Source organism: Ornithorhynchus anatinus, chromosome 18, assembly GCF_004115215.2.
Source record: "Ornithorhynchus anatinus isolate Pmale09 chromosome 18, mOrnAna1.pri.v4, whole genome shotgun sequence".
Lineage (NCBI taxonomy): Eukaryota > Metazoa > Chordata > Mammalia > Monotremata > Ornithorhynchidae > Ornithorhynchus > Ornithorhynchus anatinus.
In genome coordinates, this window is record NC_041745.1 from 8258507 (window position 1) to 8283072 (window position 24566).

Below are 24566 nucleotides of genomic sequence, written 5' to 3' on the forward strand. Positions count from 1 at the left end.
GCCCGCGGCCGGCCCGGGCCCGCCGTCTGCGCATGCACCCCGTTTCCCGTCGGCCCCCGCTCCGGGCCCCCGGAAGTGGCCGCGGCTGCCGCTGGGCGCGCGACCGGGCGCGCGACCCTGCACGTGCCCCCGCCGCCAACGCCATGAAGTTCGCCTACAAGGTAAGTAATAATTACAGTAATGTTGGTATTTGTTAAGCGCTTCCTCTGTGCAGAGCACTGTTCTAAGCGCTGGCGGAGATCCGGGGGCATCGGGTTGTCCCACGTGAGGCTCACAGGCTTCAGCCCCATTTTACAGATGAGGGAACTGAGGCGCAGTGAAGTGAGTGGCCCACAGTCACATAGCTGACAAGCGGCAGATATAATAATAATCATAATGTTGGGATTTGTTAAGCGCTTCCTCTGTGCAGAGCACTGTTCTAAGCGCTGGGGGAGATGCAGGGTCATCAGGTTGTCCCACGTGAGGCTCACAGTCATCCCCATTTTAATAATAATAATAATAATGTCGGTATTTGTTAAGCGCTTCCTATGTGCAGAGCACTGTTCTAAGCGCTGGGGGAGATGCAGGGTCATCAGGTGGTCCCATGTGAGGCTCACAGTTAATCCCCATATAATAATAATAATAATGGTATTTGTTAAGCGCTTACTTTATGCAGAGCACTGTTCTAAGCGCTGGGTAGATGCAGGGTCATCAGGCTGTCCCACGTGGGGCTCACAGTCTTCATCCCCATTTTACAGATGAGGTCACTGAGGCCCAGAGAAGTGAAGTGAGTTGCCCACCGTGACACAGCTGATAAGTGTCAGTGCCAGGATTAGAACCCACGACCTCTGACTCCCAACCCCGGGCTCTTGCCACTAAGTCATGCTGCTTCTCTCCCAGCTCCCCCACTTGTCTGCTGTGTGAACTTGGGCAAGTGACTAAACTTCTCTGTGCCCATTACCTCCTCTGTAAAATAGGGAATAAGACTAAGAGCCCCATGTTGGACCACCTGCCAAGCACTGTCCTAAGCATTGGGGAGATGGTGTCTACTCCAGTGCTTAGGACAATGCTTGGCACACAGTAAGGATTTAACAAATACTATTATTCTTATAATAAGTGCTTATTGTTCTTATAATAGAGAAGCAGCGTGGCTCAGTGGAGAGAGCCCGGGCTTTGGATTCAGAGGTCATGGGTTCGAGTCCCGGCTCTGCCACCTGTCAGCTGTGTGACTGTGGACAAGTCACTTCACTTCTCTGTGCCTCAGTTCCCTCATCTGTAAAATGGGGATGAAGACTGTGAGCCCCACGTGGGACAACCTGATTCCCCTGTGTCTACCCCAGCGCTTAGAACAGTGCTCTGCACATAGTAAGCACTTAACAAATACCAACATTAAGTGCTGTGGGGTTAAGGGTGGGGCAGATGCCAGCTGAATGCCCCAAATTGCAATGTCCGAAGCACCCCGGCCTGTGAGGATGACCGGCTTCCCTGTCAGCCCTTTCATGTGACATGGGTGTACCGTGTGAATTAAAGATTAATGATAATTATGGTATCTGTTAATCGCTTATTATGTGCCGGGTTCCACTAATGTCAATTCTTGGAAAGCAGGGGCGATATTTTTGTTGATTATATCCTGCACATTGTTACCCCAAATACTCAACAGACACATTGTGAAACAACAGTTGATTAGTGATGTGCCCACGATGGACACTCAATCAAGTGTGTTTGTTGCGTTCTTACTGTGTGCAGAGCACTGCACTCCGCACTTGGGAAAGTAGAATGCACCAGAGTAGGTGGATGTGGCCTCTGCCCGTAAGAAGCTTACAGTCTACAGGGGGAGATGGACAGTAAAATAGGTTAGGGTGAGGGGAAATAATAAAGCATAATAAGATTTACCTAAGTTCTGTGGTAAATAATGAGATTTACCTAAGTTCTATCAGAGGGCTTAAGGGGTACACAGCCAAGTTCTCAGCTAGATGCAGAAGGGAGGGTGATTAGAGGGAATAAAGGATTCGAAGTAAACTTGTTGACAGTCTGTTCCTTGCGCTTGGGTTTTTCCCTCTCATTCTTTCTCCCCATGCTGTTTCCCTCGGGCCTGTCACTTCAGCACATCTGCCCCTTCCCTCCCACCCCGAAGCCCTTTGGGATCCTCATTCCCTCCCTCCTCAACGTAGCACTATCATTGGTATCTTGTACACGCTACTCTTTCCTCCTACCTGTAATTGATATCTGTGTCTCCCCCTCGCAGAGGGTAACCTCCTTGAGAGCAGGGACTGCATCTGCTCACTGTTTTGTACTCTGCAAAGCACTCAGTACATAAATCCGCAAGCTGTAAATGCTCATGGCACTATTGATGGATTATGATACCTTAATTTTCTTTCCAGTTTTCAAATTTGCTGGGTACCGTCTATCGCCGCGGGAACCTGAATTTTACTCCCGATGGAAATTCACTTCTCAGTCCGGTGGGAAACAGGATCACCGTATTTGACCTAAAAAAGTGAGTATGCTGAGGTGATAATCCTCCCAGGCTCTACCCCTGACCCCTGGTAGCTGTGGGTTTCTCCCCTTAACTGGAAAGAGTGCGTCAGTGAATGAAACTAATGGGTCTTATTCCTACCGACGAGGCGGTTGGACTTAAAGGCCGAGAACGCACAAGGAAGTCATTCTCTTTCTTCTCAGAAGCCCATTCAAAGTGCTTCTGAATGTCTTCGAAGGATTCTCATAAGTAGCTAGTTGTCTGCATGGGGAATCTGGGCCTCTCAGCTTTCGTGAAAGGCCAAGGCCTGGAAGCCACTTTGTCCTAGGAGACAGGGAGCCTGCTGACCTCTCTGAGAGGAAACTAAGTGAGTTTGGGGCGGGGGGTCTGTGTTTTGCAGTAACAAGTCTGACACGCTGCCACTTGCAACGAAGCGCAACATCACATGTGTGGCGCTCTCTCCTGACGGCGCTCTCGCCATACTTATTGATGAAGGTAATCTTTTAATCTTTGGTGGGAGCCGGGCGGGGGTGTCTCTACCTGAGAGGAGTTCCCGGGAGATCTAGTGGTAAACTGAAAACAAATGTTCTCCAAGTTATACGGTCAGTAGCTTTTAGGCCCTCCACCAACACATCTCACCTCACAGATCCGCTCGCTTTACCCGTTACTCCCCAATTTACCAAGCCAACATTTCTCACTGTACCTCGTGCTCAGCCCTCCCGCCCGCGTCCTCTCTCTCGCACTAGTCCCCAGCCTTAAAACTCCCCGTGATAAACCGCTGCCTACCCCATATATTCAAGGCTGTCCTGAATCCTCACCACCCCCATCATCTTTCCTCGATGAATTCCCAGCACCCCCAAGCTGTGACGACCCACCAGCCCATCTCTAGCACTTAGGAACTGCCCATCCTCAGCACTTTTCCCCTGTTCACTTCTATAGTCGGGATTGTATCTACATTTATGTCAGTCTCCTCTGTTAGAGGGGAAGCTCTGCGTGGGCAGGGACTTGGTCCTGCTCTTTCTTCCCTAGGTTAGTACAGCGCATTACACCGGGCGCTCACAAGCCCCGAGGTCCTTGCTGTCGGTTGATCTGGGGAATAGTGCCGGCATTGCTCCGTGACGCGAGCCAGATCTCCAGGTGGTTGCTCAGGATTCCGTTGGCTTTGTTTTCAGAGGGTGATGCCCTGCTCGTCAGCTTGGTGTGTAAATCCGTGCTGCACAAATACCACTGGAACCGGCCTGTGCAGAGCATCTCCTTCTCCCCCGACGGCAGGTAATGGAGCGGTCTCCGCCTTCACTTCCGAAGAGCTAGAGATGGAGAGTTGGAAAGGAGAGCGAAAGATAGGGAGTCGGAGGCAGGCAATGGTCATGAGAATTTTTGAACGTCAGTGACTGACTCTGTGTATTCATCCATGGTATTTAGCTTGCTCTTTTCCCCTCAACCAGGGTAGCACTTGTCTGCAGTCATGTGACAGATTTCAGCATTTGGGTGCTTTGTATTGAAGGAAGGAGAACAAACCTCCAAATCATGGGAAAATGAATGTTTTTTTAAAATCTGTACAAAAAAGAGTAAAGCTGCCCAATCCAATTCCCAAGGTCCCTGGAGGTTGTTGCTTACTTGAAGATACAGCCTACTGTACCTCCAGTAGGAATTGAGGCAGTGCATAATACAAATCAAAACAACACAAAGATTTTGAGCAAACCCCACCAAATTTCAGTTATGTCCATTGTGTAAGAAGTCACGTGTGTAGTTGGTCTTTAACTAAAGAGTGACCGAAATAAGCACCAATCTTGCCATTTGAAAGAAAACGGTAATTTGGGGTCTGATTATCCAGTTTGTGGATGGTTCAGGAATCGACCTTCATGCTGTTTAGAGGCTACTTCCTTTGCAGCAAGTTGGGAGGAATTGGGGTGAGGAGATGAAAGGCAAGTAATAAGAGTAATAATAATGGTATTTGTTAAGCGCTTACTATGTGCCAGGCACTGTACTAATCACTGGGGTGGATACAGGCAAATTGGGTTGGACACAGTCCCCTGTCCCATGAGGAGCTCACAGTCTCGATCCCCATTTTGCAGATGAGACAACTGAGGCACAGAGAAGTGAAGTGATTTGCCCAAGGTAACACAGCAGACAAATGGCAGATCTGGGATTAGTACCCATGACCTCACTCCCAAGCCTGTGCTCTATCTATTACGCCATGCTGCCTCTCAGTCATACCCAGTTGAAGGAATTAAAGAAGGGGCTGATTTTTAAGGTTAACTTTGTCTGTTGGTTTTAGTTGTCCCTGCTCTCTCCGTCCGTCCTGATCTCAGAGAGTTGAGGGTCAGATGGACTTAAGTTTAACATTGGTTTATCACTGTGTGACAGCAAGTTTGTGATCACAAAAGAAAATGTCGCGGAAATGTACCACGCCCCCGGGAATAAGCGAGAATTTAATGCCTTTGCCCGGGACACAGCTTACTTCGGACCATACGATGAAACCACTTGCATCGCCTGGACCGAAGACTCCAAGTAAGGTCCCACACCCGTCTGTGGGGATGCTGCTTGTTTGCGGGTTGGGGGCCGAGGGGCAGGGGGCCAGAGTGGTCCTTCCTTTTATCGAGTCTTCTTGCCCTCGGTGCCGTGTGTCTTGGGTGCTGGCAGGTGGACTCACTGAAATGACTCAGTGGGGTTTTGGCTCACAAGTGGATTCGCCCTACGTCAGCTGTGAACAACCAGACCTCCTTTAATTCCCCCAAACGCAATTAAGCTGGTCTCACTTCTCTGTTTGATCCCTTAGCTTGTAGAACTATGCTAAACGCTGGAGATAAATTATAAAAAAAATCTAGATGGGAACAATGCCCTCAATCAGTCCCCCAGTATTTATCAAGTGTGTGCGGTTTGCAGAGCCCTGGACTAAGCACTTGAGAGGGGGACAGTAGAATTAGTCAATATGATCTCAGCTTCTAGGGGGTTTAGAATCTAGCCGGGAAGACAGAAGCTAAAAGAAAGGACAGGTCGGGGAAAGTAGTCTGGGTACTTGCGAGTGCCCAAGTCTTAGGTGCTGCTGAAGTGGCAGTGAGGGAGGGATCTAAAGTGGGGAGACGAGAGATGAATCAGGGAAGAATTCAGGTAGCAAACAGCAAGAGCAGTGGTGGGAAGGAGAGGAAGAAGAGACGAAAGCCACCGAGATGGGTGAAGACAAGGGAACTGTCCCTCATTGGTCCACGGCACTCTGTCCAAAACCCTTGGGTGGAGCGTGCTTTAAGGCAGATCTGATCATAATCAGATCTCACATATCTGTAGACTCACACAAGGGCCAAACGTTCCCATATTTATGTTCCCGAAAAAGAGAGTCAGGAGCAGAGGCTTGGTAAGGGGGCATGAGGGAACATCAGTCCAGTGGTATTTATTGAGTGCATATTGGGTGCAGGGCACTGGCCTACAGTTTTCGAGTGCCTTGATTTCTCTCATCCCTGACAGGTAACTTTTTCCCCATTGGAGTTTTGGCTGGGAGGTGCTTGGTGACCAGAAATAGGCTTTTTGGTTGTAACAAAATGTCTAGCCTGTAGCATCCCAGAGGGATCTCCTATAACTTGCCTCCACTTTGAAAAGCTGGCTTGACAGGGTCCTCAGGAGGCTTCACTCTTGTTGCTCCTGTGTTGCAGGTGTTTTGCCGTGGGAAGCAAGGACATGTCCACGTGGGTCTTCGGGGCCAAGCGCTGGACCAACCTAATATATTACTCCCTGGGTGGCCATAAGGATGCAATTGTAGCCTGTTTCTTTGAAGCCGACAGTCTGAATGTAAGTAAGATTCGCCCGGGTGTCCGAGTAGAGCTTCGGTCAGGCCATGAATGTGGGTCTAGATTTCTAAATTGACCATGTGAAATGTGGAGATGATACATGGGTCAGGAAGCCACCTCGCCCGTTGTCAGGTGACTGATATTTCTTTCTTCCAGCTCTGGGGGAAGTAGTAACACCGTGGACTTCCCTTGCTCCTTCTTGAGAACTCAGAGCCAGCCTACATGAATCATCTCCCTTTATCTGTGCACCGATCCCAGGTGGAAGGGAGATTTAGCTGTTCTCTCTGGGGGGCCTGTGTCCCGGGCAGTTTTCTCCACAGTAGTGAGTGGGCCACAGAGGCGCCCGGCGACCATTTCTCGATCCCCAGCCCTCAGGTCTCCCTACAGGGCTGGTGGTCCTCAGCAGCTGAGCAGGGCCTGGATGGCGGCCGGGGGCACCTCGGCCATCTTGGGCGGGGAAGGAGTGGGTGGCATGTACACGGGCTCGGTTCCATTGTACTTGTCTCGGTGGCTCTTGAAAATGGTCTCCCCCTCCCATACACACACACAGCACTGGTGAGTCTAGGGTGTCCCCACAGGGATGGGGGTGGGTCCGATCAGCTCCCACACACCTCTGTCGCAGCGGGTACAGGACAAGACGGAAATTGCCCAACCAAGTTGTGCCGGCCCTCGGAACAGACAGGGAGAGCCCTGCACGAAGCAGCCCTACTGCCTTTATCCTGTCTCACTTTGCCACGTGTCCACTTCAGTTCTCCCCACCTCACCGCATCACTCTCCATCCAATGCCTGCTGACCTTTCCTTAATACTAATGATGATGGCATTTGCTAGATAGTACATCCCAAGCGCTGGGCTAAATGCTGGGGTAGAAATAAGGTAATCAGATCAGACAGAGTCCTTGTCCCCCATGGGGCTCATTGAAGGACTATCCCCTGCTGCCCAGACCGCTTTCCACTCAGGTGACGGATAGGTCATTTTTGGCAGCTTCTACCCCAAGAAAGGGTAGTGGTGAGCTCCCCGGGGTCCTTTTTAGCAATGACGGGGTTTTAGCAGTGACGCACAGCCACGACGGCAGCTTCTTCTGTGTGTGTGATGGGAAACAGAGCTAAGGCGGGAGGGCAAGAGGAAACATTTGAGGTGTGAGCCTTGGGACTGCCGTGGTTCCGTAGCTTTGGAGAATAGCAGCAGCGCAACGGCTAAAAGCGAAGGCAGGGACCACCGTGTGCTTCTGAGAGCAGAGAGGTCTAATAGATCTCAGGGACGGGCCCTCTCCCCTGCCCGGTAAAGAGAGGTTCCTGGCAAGCCTACTGGTGCATTTACGAAGCAGCGTGGCCCAGCAGACAGAGCGTGGGCCTGGGTGTCAGAAGGACTCCCAGAAATTAGGACTCCCAGAAGGACCTGGGTTCTAATTTCAGCTCCACCACTTGTCTGCTGTGTGACCTTGGGCAAGTCACTTCACTTCCTCTGCGCCTCATCTATAAAACAGGAATTAAAACTGTGATCCCCTTATGAGATAGGGACTGTGTCCAACCTGATTAGCTCATATCTACCTCAGCACTTAGAACAGTACTTGACACAGGGTAAGCACCTAACAAATACTATCATCATCATCTTCGCCCCCCATGAAGCCCACATTTGAAAGGAGAAATTGTGTTCGGCCTCTAACCATTGGGCTCCTGTTCTGGTTTGTCGTCTCCTGGACTTGACAGCTGTCCTTGGGGAGGGCCCGGGGACTGCGTCAGGTAAACGCCTGTGTGTTCTTCCCTTCTGGCAGCTGTACACCCTCAGCCAGGATGGGGCCCTGTGCATCTGGCACTGCGACACTAGGCCCGAGGACCTGGAGCTGAAGCCTCCCAAAGGCTGGCAGGCCCAGCTGTTGGAGAGAAAGAAGCAGCAGCAGCAAGAGGAGGAGGAGGAAGAGGAGGATGATGGAGAAGAAGGCGGTGGGGCGAAAATCCAAGGAAAAGCCAATCCAAGTGAAAAAGAGAAGAAAGGAAAAGTGAAATATAGGCGGGCTGCAAAGTAAGTGTCGCTTTTTCAAAGAAAGTGCTGAGAGTGGCTTCACGTAGTAATTGTGGTGTTTTTTAACTCTTTGGACTCAGTATCTGTTTGATTGAGAAGAACAGATTTTGAATCTCCATTTTACAGGTGAAGAACTTATTTTACTGAGTCACAGAGGATTGCAGTGACTTGCCCCAGGTCCCACAGGCAGGTGACAGCACACCCCATTTTGGTAGGCGCAGGCCCCGAGCATACTGCCCCCAGCTGGACTTCTGGTCCTGAAACCACTTCCCTTCTAGTGCCAGATGCGTCTTCCTTGGAACCATTTAGAAGTGTCCAGGGCCCACTTAGTCTCCTCCCTCTCTCCGAGTCTCAATCCAAGCCCTCTCTGTGGCTCCGGGCTTGATCTCAAGGCGGATGTTTCCACCCTCCCCTCTGGGGACTCCCATGCCCTGTCGGGGGATTTGAAATGGAGCTGGGCCGGGGCTCCAAGCTGTCGGGGAGCCCACTGGGACTCCAGGTTGAGTTTAGGACCCCACTCGGTATCCCAGGGAGCTTGAGCCTCCGTGCCACTTGGCATTGGAAACGCACTAGAACTGGTGCCAGATGCCCCGAGGGCCAGGCCATAAAATGAACTGTCTGAGGTTAGGTTTGGCCGCCTTCGATGTGGGTGCCACGATTCATCCGGTGGCTGCCGGTTCATCCGATGGCTGCCGATTCGGATGCCGAGAAAAGAGGTGGGCCAGGCAGGAGATGGGCGAAGCCCCGGAGAACTGACCCGGCTCGGGCAAGTCTGGCGGGGTGGCTGTCACAGGGCTATGAGGTGGGTAAAATGGCAGCTGTCTCTAGCGTGCTGCCAGCCCTTTGACCTCAGAACTGTCTTTTCAAATTGGGCTAAGATCACCGAACATCGCCCCTCTCCCCGCAGTTCCTCTTTGTACCACCCTGATCACGTTCTCATTACTTCAGGTATTTTTTCAATAAAGAGGGAGACTTTAATAACTTGACGTCCGCTACCTATCACAAGAAAACTCACCTCCTCGTCACCGGTTTTGCTTCCGGCATCTTCCATCTCCACGAACTCCCCGAGTTCAACCTTATCCATTCCCTGAGGTGAGTTTTATCTTGCCAGCCTTTTAATAGTCAATCGATAGTTTTTATTGAGGGCTTTATCATGTGCAGTGCACTCTTCTAAGTACCTGAGAGAATAAAGTATGACAGAATGAGTAGACATGATTCCTGCCCTCGGGGATTAGTGTTTTATCTCGGTACTGAAAAATAGCAGAAGAAATTGCAAGTGGTGCTTTGGGAAGAAAGACAGAGAGGGCACCTAAAGAAATTGTACCATTCTCTTGGGTAGCGAGGCAGAGGTTCCATTGGCAGGCACTGTTCTGAGTGCTGGGGTGGGGTTGGGGGGGGCCACAGTCCCTGACTTGCGTGGAGCTGTGACAGTCTCAATCTCCATTCTACAGATGAGGTAACAGGCACAGAGAAGTGAAGTGACTTGCCCAAGGTCACCCAGCAAACAAGTAGCAGAGCCGGAATTAGAACTCCTGACCTTCTGACTCCCAGGCCCATGCTGTATCCACTACACCATGCTAGGGCTTATAGTCTTAATCCCCGTTTTTTAGGTGAGGTGACTGAGTCCCGGAGAAGTGAAGTGACTTGCCCACAGTCACACAACAATGAGTGGTGTCTGCCCTAGGCCACGTTACTTTCCCTCTGCCCCACGGTGCCCCATCCAGTATTGCCTTGGCAGCCCAGGACTCTTCTCCTGCCCTTTTCCTCAGTGGCTCTTTCAGGCAGCCAGCCATTGATGCCCCCAGCCCCCCTCCACCTTCTGCCAAGCTTGGGTGCCGAAATGTGTGGCTGCTGCTGTTGTCCCTGGAGTAGTCAGTCCAGGAGGTAGAGTGGGTCCTGGGCTGGGTTGTGGGCTGAGGCCCACAAGCTATGAGCTCAAGAAGTCTCCTTCACACTGGTGGCCACGCAACATGCTTCCCCAGGACAGCCAAGGACAGGCATGTCTCCTGGAGCAGCTCTGTGGCAGCTGAACCCACCACCCCAGGTGGAGTTTGTCAAGTTCTTTTTATTTTTGTTTTGCTTTAGGCTCATTTTTATTTTTGCCGAGGCTTTTAGTTCCTCACAAGATGCTGGAAATTGAGAGAAAAAACCCACTTCTGTGGATCTCATAATGGCAGGCTGATTTTGAAAGTCAGTAATTATAAAGCCCTCGATAAGCTTTTCCATGTTTTCCTCTGGCATAACAAGCCGGGTTTTCTTTTGTTGGAATTTTTTGGAAGAGATCGATTCTAGGGATGTCCCTTAGGTTGCTGCCTATCATTATATTTTTTTAAGCTATAGGGAAGGCCAAAGGGAATGGAAACACCCCTCAAAACCACATCAGAATAAAGGCCGTGTGAGCCAGGAAGTGTATTCGAGAATCAGATTGTACCAAGTTCCTCGGAATTCGTTAACACGACTAGCGTCTTGTACCTCGCTCACTGTAAAAACCAACGAGTTTAGTTTTTGGGCCAGAAAGATTGGAGTCTTCAGTTGCCTGAAGTTTTCCCATTTCCTCTCTTTTCTTCAAATTACACTCAGTCCGCCTTAAGAATAATGATGGTATTTGTCCAGTCTTCTCAGTATTCATCTGTGCCATGGTCTTTTTTGCTCAGCATTTCGGATCAGAGGATAACCTCCATCTCCATCAACAGTTCCGGGGACTGGATCGCCTTTGGTTGCTCAGGTTTGTGGGTCTGGGCAGTAGCAGAGTTGCAGGGCAGACTGCCGTCACACCCCATGGTGTAGGCCGAGGGAGCTTGGCTGAAACTGCACACTGTGTTCCTCTGAGCCTGGAACCTCAGACGAACCGCTCCTTCCCCTGCCGGTCCGATTTGGTTGTAGAGGCTGCCTTTTGCGGTTAGGGTTTATTTTGGGGTTCTCAATTCTCTGTGGTTTCTTTGGCTTTGTCTTTCTGGTCCTGCCTCTTGCAGCTTGCCAACATTCCACTTATCCAGAAAGAGAGGGGTGGGATCGCGTGACATTGAACCCTCAGCTGCTGGAGTGACAGCTGATCACAGAGTGGCTGGTCGGCAGCTCTCGACCTGCAACCCGGGGTGGTGTTTCATGGGTCCATTTCCTTTAAGGCAGCTCACTGGCGGCTTCCCCCGCCTTCCCTCGATACTTTAAATGTGACATTGGTGTCCTGTTGGAGGGAGGGCAGGGAACGGAACCCTCTCTTGGGAGCAGAATTCTTCCTCCAACATCTTCTCCCTTTTAATCCTACACTCCCAGGTCTGGGACAGCTGCTGGTGTGGGAATGGCAAAGCGAGTCCTACGTGCTCAAGCAGCAGGGTCATTTCAACAACATGACATCCCTGGCCTATTCCCCCGACGGACAATATGTAGTGACCGGGGGAGAAGATGGGAAAGTAAGTATGGGGCTGAGGTCCGTCCCCTGTGCTTTGCTCGTTATGTGTAAAAGCAGTGTAGCCTTGTGGATAGAGCACGGTCCTGGGAGTCAGAAGGGCCTGGGTTCTAATTCCGGCCCCACCACTTGTCTGCTTCGTGACCTTGGGCAAGCTACTTCACTTCTGTCCCTCAGTTACTTCATCTGTAAAATGGGGATTAAGACAGAGTGCCATGTGGGATATGGGCTGTATCTAACCTTGTTAATTTGTATCTACCCCAGTGCCTGGTATGTACTAAGCACTTAACAAATCTCCCACCTCTCCAAAAAAAAAAAAAAAAAAGCACCTCCTGATGAGAGTGATGTTGGCCTAGGCTCTTCCTCCTAGGAAGGGGCTGACGAAGGGTGACACTGGCACGAGCTGCTTGTTTGTGCGACTTGGGGATGAAGCTGAGCTGCCCCACTGGGCCCTCGGGAACTGTCCAGTCTCAGCTCGGGCCACCGGCTCTCAGGCTGCTGTTCTCCTCACACGTGACAGAGCCCGCACAGGTTTTTGGGATGCATTCCCACCGGAGGTGTCGAAGATGACCATGTGTTTTTTGATTGTTCTTACCCCTAGAATGACTTGTAAGCTCCTTGGGGGCAGGCATCAGGACCGCTAGCTCTCCTGCACTCTCCAAAGCACTCATTTCAGGGCTCTGCCCAGATTAAGAGCTCAGTAAATACTATTGATTGATTGTCCAAAGACGTTACTTTTTTGTGGGGGTATTTAAGTGCCGACTAAATGTCACACTGTGTTCTAAGTGCTGGGATAGGTACAAGTTAATTACATTGGACAGTCCCTTTCCCGCATAGGTGAATCTAAGTAGGAGAGAGAACAAGTATCCCCACACAGAGAAGTTAAATGACTTGCCGTGGTCACACAGCAAGCAGTTGGCAGATTCAGGAGTAGAACCCTGTGCCTTCTGACTCCAGTCCCATACTGTCTCTCCACTAGGCTATGATGCTTCTCACTTAGGTATTTCAGAGCTCTTTCTCATGAGGATACTGACAGAAGTGGGGTGGTCTATTCTGGCTTTTCAAAAAAAAAATGAAGTGACTACTTGTGATTTAAAAAAACTTAATTCACTTTGAAGTTGCGCCCTCCCCCCACCAAAAAAAGTATAATTGAAAAAAAAGTGGTGGGGATGGTGCTCAAAATTTCAGACTGACAGTGAGGGACCTATTGAGGCAGGTTGTGTGGGGTTCCTTCCCCCGGGTAGCCATAGTGTTCCATTGCATGGGCATATTTTGCATCCAGAGGTGGCGTCCCATAGGAATGTTATATGGATGCTGTGAAGTGGGACGCTCCAAGGGGAAGGGGTCTATGTGGGTGGTGGGCTCTTCAACCACAGGCTTCCTTAAAACCCTTTCTGTGTCCAGGTGAAGATTTGGAACACCTCGAGCGGGTTCTGCTTTGTCACATTCACGGAGCACACCAGCGGGGTCACCGCCGTGACCTTCACGTCCTCGGGCTTCGTCGTTGTCAGCTCCTCGCTCGACGGGACCGTCCGAGCCTTTGACCTTCACAGGTAAATTCCCTGGGCTGTCATGTGGGGGCCTGAGGACTTGAAATCCTCTCCTTGGCCATACAAAGTGCCTTTCTTCTCATCTCTCGGTCCATGCCGGCGATGGGGGAGGCGATGTTTCAAATGTCCCAGTTCTGTCCCTAGAATGAACTGGATGTCTGAGATGCCTGGGGTGGGCCAAGCATCTGTCAGAGGGGCGTGGGTAGGTCCAGACCGGCACCTGAAAATGTCGTGAGTGTACCCACCTGACTCCTCAACAGGTACCGGAACTTCCGCACGTTCACGTCTCCACGCCCGACCCAGTTCTCCTGCGTGGCCGTGGACTCGAGCGGTGAAATCGTGGCGGCCGGTTCCCAGGACTCCTTCGAAATCTTCCTGTGGTCCATGCAGACAGGGAGGCTCCTAGACGTAAGAAGCTAAACTGCTGGTGTAATGGGCCTGCCGAGGGCCATAGGCACTAAGACCTGTGGCGGTGGCTGGTTCGGCCGAGGCCCGGCCACTCAGGGGGTCAGGAGCCGTTGGCCCCGGGGTGCCCTGGTCTGGCTTCGGGGGCCGGGGGTGGGAGATGGTATGTGTGGACCGGAGGGACCTGCGGGTCCGGGGCTCCAGGTGGGAGAGAGCACCTCTCTGACCCCTTTCTGGTCCCAGCCAGACCTGGACACGTGTTTTCAGGGTTCAGCTGAGGCCATGGCCAGGGTGTGGGTGGAACCTAATTATACCCCCACCCCCCACCCCGCAAGAAATGAGAAGGGGCTTTGCCCTCAGATAAGTCAGCCTCTTAGCCTGTCCCCCGGACACCTTCCTTAGCATTTCCAGCAGTGCTTTAAACAGTATCTGTTAAGCACTTACTTTGTGCCAGACATTGTACTAAGCACTGGGGTGGATACAAGCTAATCAGATTAGCCACAGTCCCTGTCGCATGTCAGGCTCACAGTCGTCATCCCATTTTACAGATGAGGTAACTAAAGCACTGAGAAGTGAAGCGACTCACCCGAAGCTACCCAGCAGACAAGTGGCAGAGCTGGGTTGAGAACTCACAGGTTCTGCTGACTCCCAGGCCCGTGCTCTGTCCACTAGGCTATGCTGCTCCTCCAGTGCACAGAAAAGCTAAGAGTCTGGAGAATTCAGATTACAGGCCTGTACCTGTTCTATAGATCATAATAATTATGACATTTGTTAAGCTCTTATGATGATCCAGATACGGTACTCAGTGGAGCAGACATTAATGATATCAGCCACCCACATGACTGATATCCACCACTGCTAATCGATGTCAGACCCCAGTGCTACCTAGAGGCCAAAAGTGGGGAAGAAAGGAGGTGTTGGTTTGAGTGTTTGTTTAGATGTGTTGGAAGATGCTTGACTTCCTGGGCAGCTTAAGCAGAATTGTTACCTAAATCTGAATATCCAGAAGGACACGCCCTCAGCCAGAAAGGAAGTGAACTTAGCGTTCAGGGTAAGTGTAGAGGTTGAATTCTGCTTCCTTGAATTTTCTGCTCAAATCACCAGGTCTTATCAGGGCACGAAGGCCCCATCAGCAGCCTGTGCTTCAACCCAATGAAGTGCATCCTTGCCAGCGCTTCCTGGGACAAGACCGTCCGGCTGTGGGATATGCTCGATAGCTGGAGAACCAGAGAGACGCTAACCGTGGCCTCGGACGGTGAGCGTCGTCGGGCTCGCTGCTGGCGAGAACGTCTGCTCTCACAGCAGGAGTGGTCAGGCTCTCTATTAAGCAAAGCACTGTTCTGGGCGCTGGGAAGGAGAACGCTGGTGAGAATCAGCGCAGAGGGCTCACGATTTAGGAAGTGGGTGCCGGGGCAGCAGAGTAGAGGGTAAAAACCCAAAAATAATGTCAAAGAAACCAGCAATGCTAAATACAAAAAAGCACAAAAGGATTGGGAAATTAGTGTGCTAGAGGAGCAGAGTTTCGGGCTGTCTGTCGTGATTGATGTCCCAGGGCTGACTCAGAGCGAAGATTATCCATAGACATAGATCATTTACCGAAACCTGTAAAAGGCTGTGCAGGGAGGCCTTGAGGGACTCAGTAAACTGCCCGGATTGTTCCTTCTCAGTGGGCAGTGGGGAAGACCGGTGCCCTGGCCTACTCCTGACCCCACCCCACAAACCCTGCCTGCGGGCTGGCGACCCCAAAATTAGCCATCCTCCTGAGTGGAGCGAGTCTGCCCCTCTCTGCATGTTGTAGCTGGAAATAGCCTGCGCACAGGGTACGTTGGAGCCAGCTTGAAATCCAGTACGATTAGGAAAAACTCTAAACTAGGTTATCGGGTTTCAGCCAGCTTGGAGGAGATTGAAGAGCTGGGTAGAGGAATCTGGGTATCGGCCGCCCCTTGTGTAGTGGCTTCCTTGAGCTTCTGAGTGGGGTTTTCTGGGTAGCACGTATGCACGCGTGTACATGTATGCACTTTGTTCTTCTCTGCAGCCCTCGCTGTGACTTTCCGCCCAGATGGGGTTGAGCTGGCCGTGGCCACCCTGAACGCCCAGATCACTTTCTGGGACCACGAGAACGCCGTGCAGACAGGCTCCATCGAAGGCAGGCACGACCTCAAAGTGGGCCGCAAAGAACTGGACAAGATTACGGCCAAGCACTTGGCCAAGGGAAAGTAGGTGAAAGTGCCGTTCGGTGGGGCCGGGGTGGAATCCTGGAGCAGGGAGATGACCCGGGCCCAGAAAGGCCTGGGCTGTAGGCGGAGTCTGGGGGAAACATAGGGAGTTCAGCCTTGCATGACCACCCCTGGGGGTGATGGGCTACCCCAAGAGGAGACTCACGAGTCCCTGCTCTGCCACTGGCCTGTCTCATCAGCTCAGCCAACTCACCTCTTTCTGCGTGTGTTTTTGGTTTTTTTTGGGGGGGGGGGGGTTGATGGTATTTGCTAAGCACTTTGGGTCAAACACTCTTCTAAAGGCTGAGGTAGATATAAGTTAATTTGCCTGGAGGCAGTCTCTGTCCTACATGGAGCTCACGATCTAATTAGGAGGGAGAACAAGAGAACTGAGGCACAGAGAAATCAAGTGACCTGCCCAAGGTCACACAGCAAGCATTTGTTCCAACCCAATATGTTTCTGTGACTTCTGAAAGGCCATGCTACAGGAACGGACTTGTGCATCTCCAGGGCTTTGGCCAGAGGAGAGCGTGAAGTGGGCACATTGGGATGGGTTGGCAGCTCACGGATGTGGAGATGTCACCTGTGTAATTTGGGGGCTTTTCCCCCTCTTCTTCCCTGTTCCCCCAATTCAGGTCTTTCACCACTCTGTGTTATTCAGCGGATGGCCAGTCCATCCTGGCCGGAGGCATGTCCAAGTTCGTTTGTTTTTACAACATCAAGGAACAGATTCTCATGAAGAGGTTCGAAATCTCCTGCAACCTCTCCCTGGATGCGATGGAGGTGAGTGAGATGTGCGCTGTCTCGATTGACCCCAGGGGCTGCAGAATTGCTCCATCCCGGTTTCACCGGGAAACCTGACTTGCCTCTAGCTCTGGCGGGTGGGCCCCGAAAACACTGGGGTGGTTAATCGAGAGCGGGAGCAATCAAAAGTCACACATGTGGCCCTCGAGGAAAGTGGGTGGGTTGTTATTCAAATTGGCTATCTTGCAATGCTGAATTTTGAAACAAAACCAAACCGTCTCTGTGGTGACCGGAGAATGTTCGCTCCTTGAGGGCAGGGACCGTGCTTTGGACTTTCCCAGGCACTTAGGACAGGGCATCACACTCAACAGATGCCATTTTGCCAGCATTATTACCAAAAAGCCGCAGGAGCTGGAAGTCCAGATTTGTGTGGCCCCCTGCTTGGGTCCGCCCTACAAATCTAGCCAGTGGCTTCGGTGACCCAGCCCCCTGGCAATGCTACTGCCTCTGGTGACCCCGACCCTGGACCCTGAAGCATCTCCCCGTGGGCCTCAGCTGATCATTTGTTTTCAACTTTTCTTTGTCCTCCCAGAGCATTTAATTGGCTGTTTTGTTCAGGGATTTAAGCGGGAAGTTAGGAATGTGAAACAAGGGGTGACTAAAGGGAAGATTACTGTTGGAATATCCAGGCATTGTTTGCAGGAAGTGGAGCAGGTGAGATCCGTTTGATCTTCCTGCATCTGTCTCGCTCCCGAGATGAGACACCTTGCTTTTTCTCGTCTTTCAGGAGTATTTGGATCGCCGGAAAATGACAGAATTTGGCAGCTTGGCACTGATCGACCAAGATGCCGGAGTGGAAGAAGGGGTGGCCGTGCCACTGCCCGGGGTCAGAAGAGGTAATCGGGGTTGCGACCCCTGTGGGATGACCGAAGGTGGTTCGGGACTCTTTAGACAGAGGATAAGCTAGAGCCCCTTCCAGGGGCATCAGTCGATGGGAACCCCTGGGCCTGGAGCTAAGAGGCTGCTCTGCTCTGTTGGGTGCTGGCTGTCGGCGGCCGGCATGGAGAATCAACCGGACACATCGATCCCGTCCATTTGGGTTCTGGTCCGGTTGGTGCCCGTGAGCCGGGCATGGAGAAGAAGCCGTCTAGGGAATCCATCCAACTGAAGGAACCTGAGCTGAAGGTGGACTTCCTTTTCCCCAAATTCTGGACTGAGCCAGCGACCCTAAGGGTTCCCAGTGTAGGAGTCCCAGGAAGGCTGCCCCTGGCTGGGAGGCAGGAGACCTTGGATAGGTCACTTAATCTCTACCTGCCTCTGTTTCCCCACCTGTAAGATGGGAGTGAGAGTACCTGCCTCTCCGGTCCTCAGTGGGATGTGGGATGGACATAATGAGGTAAAAACGATGTGAAAGTCCTGAGTCCTCTTATCCCATTGCTGAAATGCATGATTACCTAGGGCCCTTAAAGATTGGGACCCTTGAGTCATTTAGGGCAGGAGAATGATTTCCTTCATTTTTAGTCTGCCTCTTTTGCTTGGGGGTGCATTTCCTCTCTGCAGTTGTGGAGAGAGCATTCCGGATAATCAGCTGTGCTTGACAGACATTTGGTCACCCGGAAAGTGATGGTTTGAATGTGGGCACCTTTGTAGTAGGAAGTTCATTTCTGTCCCGTGTCTCAAGGGGCTCTTGCTTGGAAACATTAGCTGGCTCCAAGCAGAATCCAGGTGTGACCGCAGTATATTTGGTTGGGGTGGGCGAGGAGGAAGAAGAGGGTGTGTTTGAAAGCAGCTCGGCCTAGGGCACTTGGCATCTAGTTAGTCACATTTATTGAGCGTTTACTGTATTCAGAGCACTGTACTAAGCTCTTGGGAGAGTACAGTATAACAACATTAACAGACATCTAGGGACATCCTTCAGACCCACCTGGAACAGGGGGTAGCCTTGGAATCTCTTCCTTGCCATCCTGGCACTTCCGTTCCAGTGGGGCTACTTGGTTGAGCCCTGTACCCTCTTTCTCCTGAAGTTTTGGATGGCAAGTTGCCGGCCCAGTGGAACGACATCAGGACCCCAGATCCGATCGCCGGTGCCACGGTTGGGTGATGGGCTGTTTCCATTTGTCTGCAGGTGACATGAGTTCCCGACACTTTAAGCCTGAGATCAGAGTGACCTGCCTCCACTTCTCTCCCACTGGTAGGTGTGGAAAGGTGTTTTCTCTGCCAGAGGAAAGGGGCCGGGTCGATTGGCTGCCTGTAAGATGGTTGAAAACTTTTCTTACACCAGTGTTGGGGATCCAGCTCCTGGCCCACCCCTAGGGAGCCCTGCCCTGCCCTTTCCCTTCCCTTCTGAGAGACAAGCAAAGAGATCGAGGGCTTTCAGAGGTACCTGGTCATCCCTCAGGAACAGAAGCTGCAATCCCGCTGCTGGAGAAATGTGTACTTTATTTGGCAGATGTCGAGGAGCAGCACAGGTCACTTCTTCAGTGGAGTTAGAGCCAATCCCCAGAGCTCCCCTCACATTCACTGCCTGGGGACCCCGGGCTGCGTTTTGCAAGCGTTCAGTTCCCCTCTTCTGGCCCCGTTCAAACACCCCACCCTGGGCCTACCGCAAGCTGGCTGTGGACTGGGCACCTGCTTCCCCTGGGTTGGCAGAGGTCAGACGTGTCGTCGGCCTTAGGGGTCTTCCCTGCCCACCATCTCTTATTTCCTCGGTCCTCCCCTAGGGCGGTGCTGGGCGGCCACCTCCACCGAGGGCCTTCTCATCTTCTCCCTGGACTCTGGGCTGGTCTTTGACCCCTTCCAGCTGGATTTCGACATCACCCCCAGGAACGTGCGGATCACAGCGCGCCGGAAAGAGTTCACCAAAGCGATTCTGATGGCCTTCCGCCTGAACGAGCAGAAGCTGATCCAGGAGGTGATGGAGTCGGTGCCCAGGAATGAAAGTAAGCCCGGAGGCTGTGGCTTGTGCCGCGAGGGATGATTGGTGGCTCTGATTCCTTTTTAGCAGTGGACCGTCTGGGCCCTTCCCCCACCTTTGGGCACAGATTGACAGAGCAGGATTCTGTTTGGGGGGAAGGGTGTTGTGCAGAGCCGGGGGCGTGCTGGCCTTTCCTCGCCCTCCCCACCTTCCTCCCCAGAGCCCCGGGAGGGACCTGCCACCCCTGGGTAGGTCAGGTGGAGAACTGGCCATCCTGAGGCTGTGAGGAGCTCCTCATACCCAGCGAGGACCAGCCAGGGGCTAGGGGTGATAGCCTTCAGCGGGCCAACCAGCCAGGCGCCACTGGTGGAATCTGTTATGACTCAGCTCCCCGGATGGGGCCCTTGGCTTTTTCGTTTCCCCCCTTGGTATTTAAGCGCTTACTATGCGCCAGGAACTGTACTGCAGCTCACAGGGCAGTATCATCTCGTGTGTTTCTTCGTGTCGCCACTTTGGCCATTGGTAAGCAGAGAATGAGTGACAGCTAGGCCAGGCTCCTGGCCGGCATTCCTTCCTGTGTCCAGGACACTCATTCTGGGAGTTGCTTCCCGCTTGAATGCTGTCCTGATGTGCAAGACCCAGTCTCCCCTTGCACACAACTCGGGGAAAAAGGGGCCCCTCAGACCCAGAGACTTGGAGCCAGTCCCCGTAAAGGTGACCGAACGCCAGAAGTTTCCAGTGTGAGTGGAATGTTGCCACGTTGCTCATTCCTGCTAAATAGTAAGTTCGAGGAGAAGGAGGAAGAGGAGGGACTTGTATTAGGTGGCCACTTGGTGCAGGGCACTGTACTGGTGATTTGTGAAATACTGAAAGAAGTGACATATCTCCTGCCTACTGGGAATTCTAACAGAGGGTCTTACTCTTTCACAAGTGGTCTGCACATAGTAAGGGTCGGTAAATCTTATTGATGGATCGATTTTGATGAGCTGGAGTGTAAACTCTTAATACGGGGATTGACTCAGAGCTCTTTTCTAATGTCCACTGTTCCCAGCCTTTACGGACACTTTTTTCTCCCTTCTCACGCAGTTGAGGTGGTGTGCTCATCGCTTCCCGATTTGTATGTGGACAAAGTTCTTGAATTTTTAGCCTCCGCCTTCGAGGTGTCGCATCACCTGGAATTTTACCTGACCTGGTCCGAACGGATACTGATGCTGCACGGTCCCAAGTTGAAAACCAGGTGAGTGAGAATTGGGCGCGTGCTTGTACCCTGGGCACAATGGCTTCGGGCTGTAATTGAGCAGGCTCCCGCTGGGTGGGATTCTCTGGATTTCTAGAAGTGGGTTATGTAGCAGAGCTCAGAGTGGACGTTTAAAGCCAGTGGTGGTGGTTACTTGTGGCTGTTCGTCCCACCTCCTCTTGGAGCCTGGGGCTGTCCAGGATGAGGTGCCCTTTCCAGTGCCCTGCCATTCCTGGTTTCTGACCTGGAGGGAAGCTGTGTCCAACGGCACAAAACCCCTTGCTTACTTGAAGCAGTGTGGCTCAGTGGAAAGAGCCTTTGGAGTCAGAGGTCATGAGTTCGAATCCCAGCTCTGCCACGTGTCAACTGTGTGACTGTGGGCAGGTCACTTAACTTCTCTGTGCCTCAGTTACCTCATCTGTAAAATGGGGAGTAAGACTGTGAGCCCCACGAGGGACAACCTGATTCCCCTATGTCTACCCCAGCGCTTAGAACAGTGCTCTGCACATAGTAAACTCTTAACAAATACCAACATTATTATTATTATTAGTTCTGTCCAGCCCGCAGATCCCAGGGCACAGGGGAAGGAAGGTGATTGGGTCCGGTGCCGGGACCGGGAAATGGCACCGATACAGTCCGTTCTTCCCCGCGGCCCTGACTCTGGGCAGGAAGAGACAGACTAAAGCAAAAGCACTAGTCTAACCTACGGGGGGCCTGCCCTTTTGGAGTGTGAGTGTGTGCGTGGGTTTGCACGATAAAAGGTGGCGGGGAGAGGGCTTAGATCCTCCTCCTCATGCGAAGACAATTTGACTGACGGGAGAGATGATCGGAGGGTGTCTAGACCGGCCGGGGCAGACCTGAGCGGTCTGGACCCTATCGTGCCCACGCTTGCAGAGACTCACCCCTTACCCATGAGAAGCAGTGGGGCCTAGTGGATAGAGCACAGGCCTGGAAATCAGAAGGACCTGGGTTTTAATCCCAGTTCTGTCCCTTCTTTGTTGTGTGACCTTGGGCAAGTCGCTTCACTTCTCGGGCCTCAGTTACCTCATCTGCCCACGTGAGACATAGACTGTGTTCAATCTGAGTAACTTGTATCTATCTCAGGGCTTAGTACAGTGCCTGACACACAGTAAGTGCTTAAAATACCATTAATAACAAATGCCTTGCCCCGATTTTGGGCTTCCAGGTCCAGCTTGTCTTCGTTTGGGGTTCCCCTCTCAGGATCCTGCCAGTGCTTTGGTTCAAAAATGGCTCCCCTTTCCTGACTGCAGTGGGCCTGGCTGGTCTGGCTGCTGCAAGGGCTGGATCTCTGACCACACCGTGAAAGCGACTTTTCAGCACAACAAAACACACATATGCACAATCTCTCTCTCTCTCTCTCTCTCTCTCTCTCTCTCTCTCTCTCATCCTGGAATAAATGGGTTTATATTAAATTGGGGCTTAATTTTTTTTTTTTTCCAGGGCAGGAAAGTTGTTACCTACTGTTCAGTTCCTTCAGAAGAGCATTCAGCGGCACTTTGATGATATTTCTAAACTGTACGTATTTCCTGACTCCCATTTTGGTGAAGTCCAGCGCTTGCTTCCAAGGCCTGGGGTTAACTGACAGTTTGCATAGCTGAATTCCGTTTTGCTTGGGCAACCGGGGTGGGCATTCATCCAGTTTAGGGCAGTTACTTGAAACTTTCCTGATTATTCGAACTAGCCCGAGTCATTTGGGCAGCTGAGGTCCATGCAAGTCCATCTTCTGAATTCACTTTTAGGCAAAAATCAACTGGGCATTAAAAAACAAACAAACCTCATTTTGGAGAGGGAATGGTACCTCGGTATGGTTGCATGGCTAATACGGGTCAAAATTATGTCTGCTTCAACAGCTGTGACTGGAACCGCTACAATATCAAATACGCCTTGGCGGTTTCCCAGCAGCGGGGCGTGAAACGGCCCAACGACGAAGATTTAGAAACGCCTGAACCGGGCGGCTTGCAGCCTGGGGAAGAGGACGTGGAGGAGGAGGAGGAGGAGGAAATGTGCATGTAGCCTCAGAGTTCTGCTCTGTTCCTACTGTGGAAGACGTGATTCATGCAGTGGTATTCACTGAACCTACCTGGCCCTCATAGTGGCTCATCTCTTTACGTAAGCAGGGGTTAAGGAGAGGTAGAGATGGGGAAGGTGGACGGGCGGTCAGGTTTGGAGCAGAATGACTGTCTCAGAAGTGATCGTTTCCATCCTGGGCACACAGGAAATGGTGTGTTTTCCTAACGCAGTCCCTTCTGTGAGCTCAGGGATACAAATAGATGCTCCTCTGGAACGTCCTAATCGAAGCCAGAGGGTGAGAGCGAAGCCAGCTCCTGTGGAGAGTTGTGGCATTTTTTTTTAGGCAGCACAGGGGAGAGGGAAAGCAGAGGGCCAACTTGGTGGCTTCTCAGCTTTGTAGCAAGCAGTCTGGTCCGCCTGGGGGCCCTCCCTGCCGTCAAGTCCCTCCTGTCGCTCCTCTGGGAAACGTCAAAGCCATAGGGATGTTTGTGGAGTTTCCTGGGACCGGCAGGAGAGTATGGGGGTCACAGGTGAGCAGAAGAGCGGATCGATGTACTGTGTCCGGCTCTTGGGCATCGGGTAAGAGGCCTGACTGTGGTGGCCCCCTCAGAGTTGGCTTTGTTTTTTTCCCAGAGTGGACCTCTTCCTCACATACCATCCTATGTGTTAAAGGGGGAAGGATACTGAGAAAGAGAAATTAAAAGCTTTTTCCTCACTGCCAGAGAAATAATGTGTGATTACTGGGTGTGACATTCGCAGTTGTACTTAACTAGTCGTTTTGTTGATTTTAGTTATTCAGATGGGATATTCCAATTGAGCTCTGCTCGACAGCTTGAACCCTCTCCACAGACCATTAGACATTCTTATAGGCAGATTTGCCCAGTAGGTTCCAGGTTTTACATTTGAGCATTTTGGATCAACTAGTAAAGCAACTGTGAGTGAGCAGTGTAAGGGGGGACTTCTGGTTTTCAGGTTTGTCCCATCTCCCGATGATCCATTACAGTACTTTAAAGAGAAGGCTGCCGATCATTAACTGGAGAGTGTTTTGGAAAGATCTGGAGGTATTTGGAAGTTAAAAGGAAGTTGAGTTTTCTAAGGTCTCCTTGCCCTCCCCCCTTGAAACAGAAGAGAAGATGCTATCCCTTGAGAAATCTACAGTCTGATAGCGAAGACTTTACAGAAACTGGTGAAAATGGCAATGCCTATGAGTGAAAAAATAAATAAGCACAAGAGAATTTGAAAGGATAAAGTGAAAAATGCCCGAGTGCTACCATGGCTGGTAGGCTGATTTGACTAGGAATAGCTCGATTGTGGGTGGTTGTGGGTTTTTTTTTCTTTTTTAATTAAAAAAAAAATGCTGAAATGTGTTGGCCCTCATGGCCATGGGTAAGGCAGCCACCGAGCAGGTCACTGGTGCAAAAAAAGTCATGAGCCAATATCAGAAAAGAAAATAGCATTTCACCAAAAATTCTCATTTACGGGTGTGCCTTCTGTGGGCTGCCTGGGTGTCAGCTAAACCAGGTAAGCACATTAAGTGGATATACATCCCCTAGTCCTGTATCTGATCGCAAAGCCTGGAAATCTGGATTGGACCACCCCTGACCCCCGCCTAGTAGGTGGGCGGGGAGGAATCAAGATTTGAGGTAGTAGGCTTGGCCCCAGACCCAGCTAGCGGTGGGTGGCCGACAGTTGAACGGGTCGAATGGGAGTTTCTAGAATGTCGTGAGCCCGCCTCATCCCAAACCAAGGGGGCTACATGCCGCAACGAAAAGTGACATGGCCATTGACTGAGAAGCACATGGTATTTAT

General features: G+C 51.6%; 1 protein-coding gene across 1 annotated transcript; it reads left to right on the plus strand.

Moving 5' to 3' along the window:
* The first annotated feature begins 81 nt into the window (after positions 1-81).
* PWP2 (PWP2 small subunit processome component) lies at positions 82-23484 on the plus strand. Its single transcript, XM_001512243.4, has 21 exons — positions 82-161; positions 2361-2473; positions 2853-2947; positions 3625-3724; positions 4820-4963; positions 6100-6235; positions 8007-8254; positions 9203-9346; positions 10909-10979; positions 11528-11664; positions 13065-13213; positions 13471-13618; positions 14720-14870; positions 15651-15831; positions 16467-16614; positions 17363-17471; positions 18701-18766; positions 19296-19514; positions 20576-20726; positions 22188-22262; positions 22598-23484. Exons 1-21 carry the CDS (start codon positions 144-146, stop codon positions 22758-22760), a joined length of 2766 nt encoding a protein of 921 aa, XP_001512293.1. The 5' UTR covers positions 82-143; the 3' UTR covers positions 22761-23484.
* The last annotated feature ends 1082 nt before the right edge of the window (positions 23485-24566 follow it).

Excerpts from the sequence above, each read along its gene's own strand:
- PWP2 (XM_001512243.4), top strand. Across the intron at positions 2,948-3,624 it reads CGCCATACTTATTGATGAAG|AGGGTGATGCCCTGCTCGTC; the intron begins GTAATCTTTTAA and ends CTTTGTTTTCAG. Across the intron at positions 13,214-13,470 it reads CGAGCCTTTGACCTTCACAG|GTACCGGAACTTCCGCACGT; the intron begins GTAAATTCCCTG and ends ACTCCTCAACAG.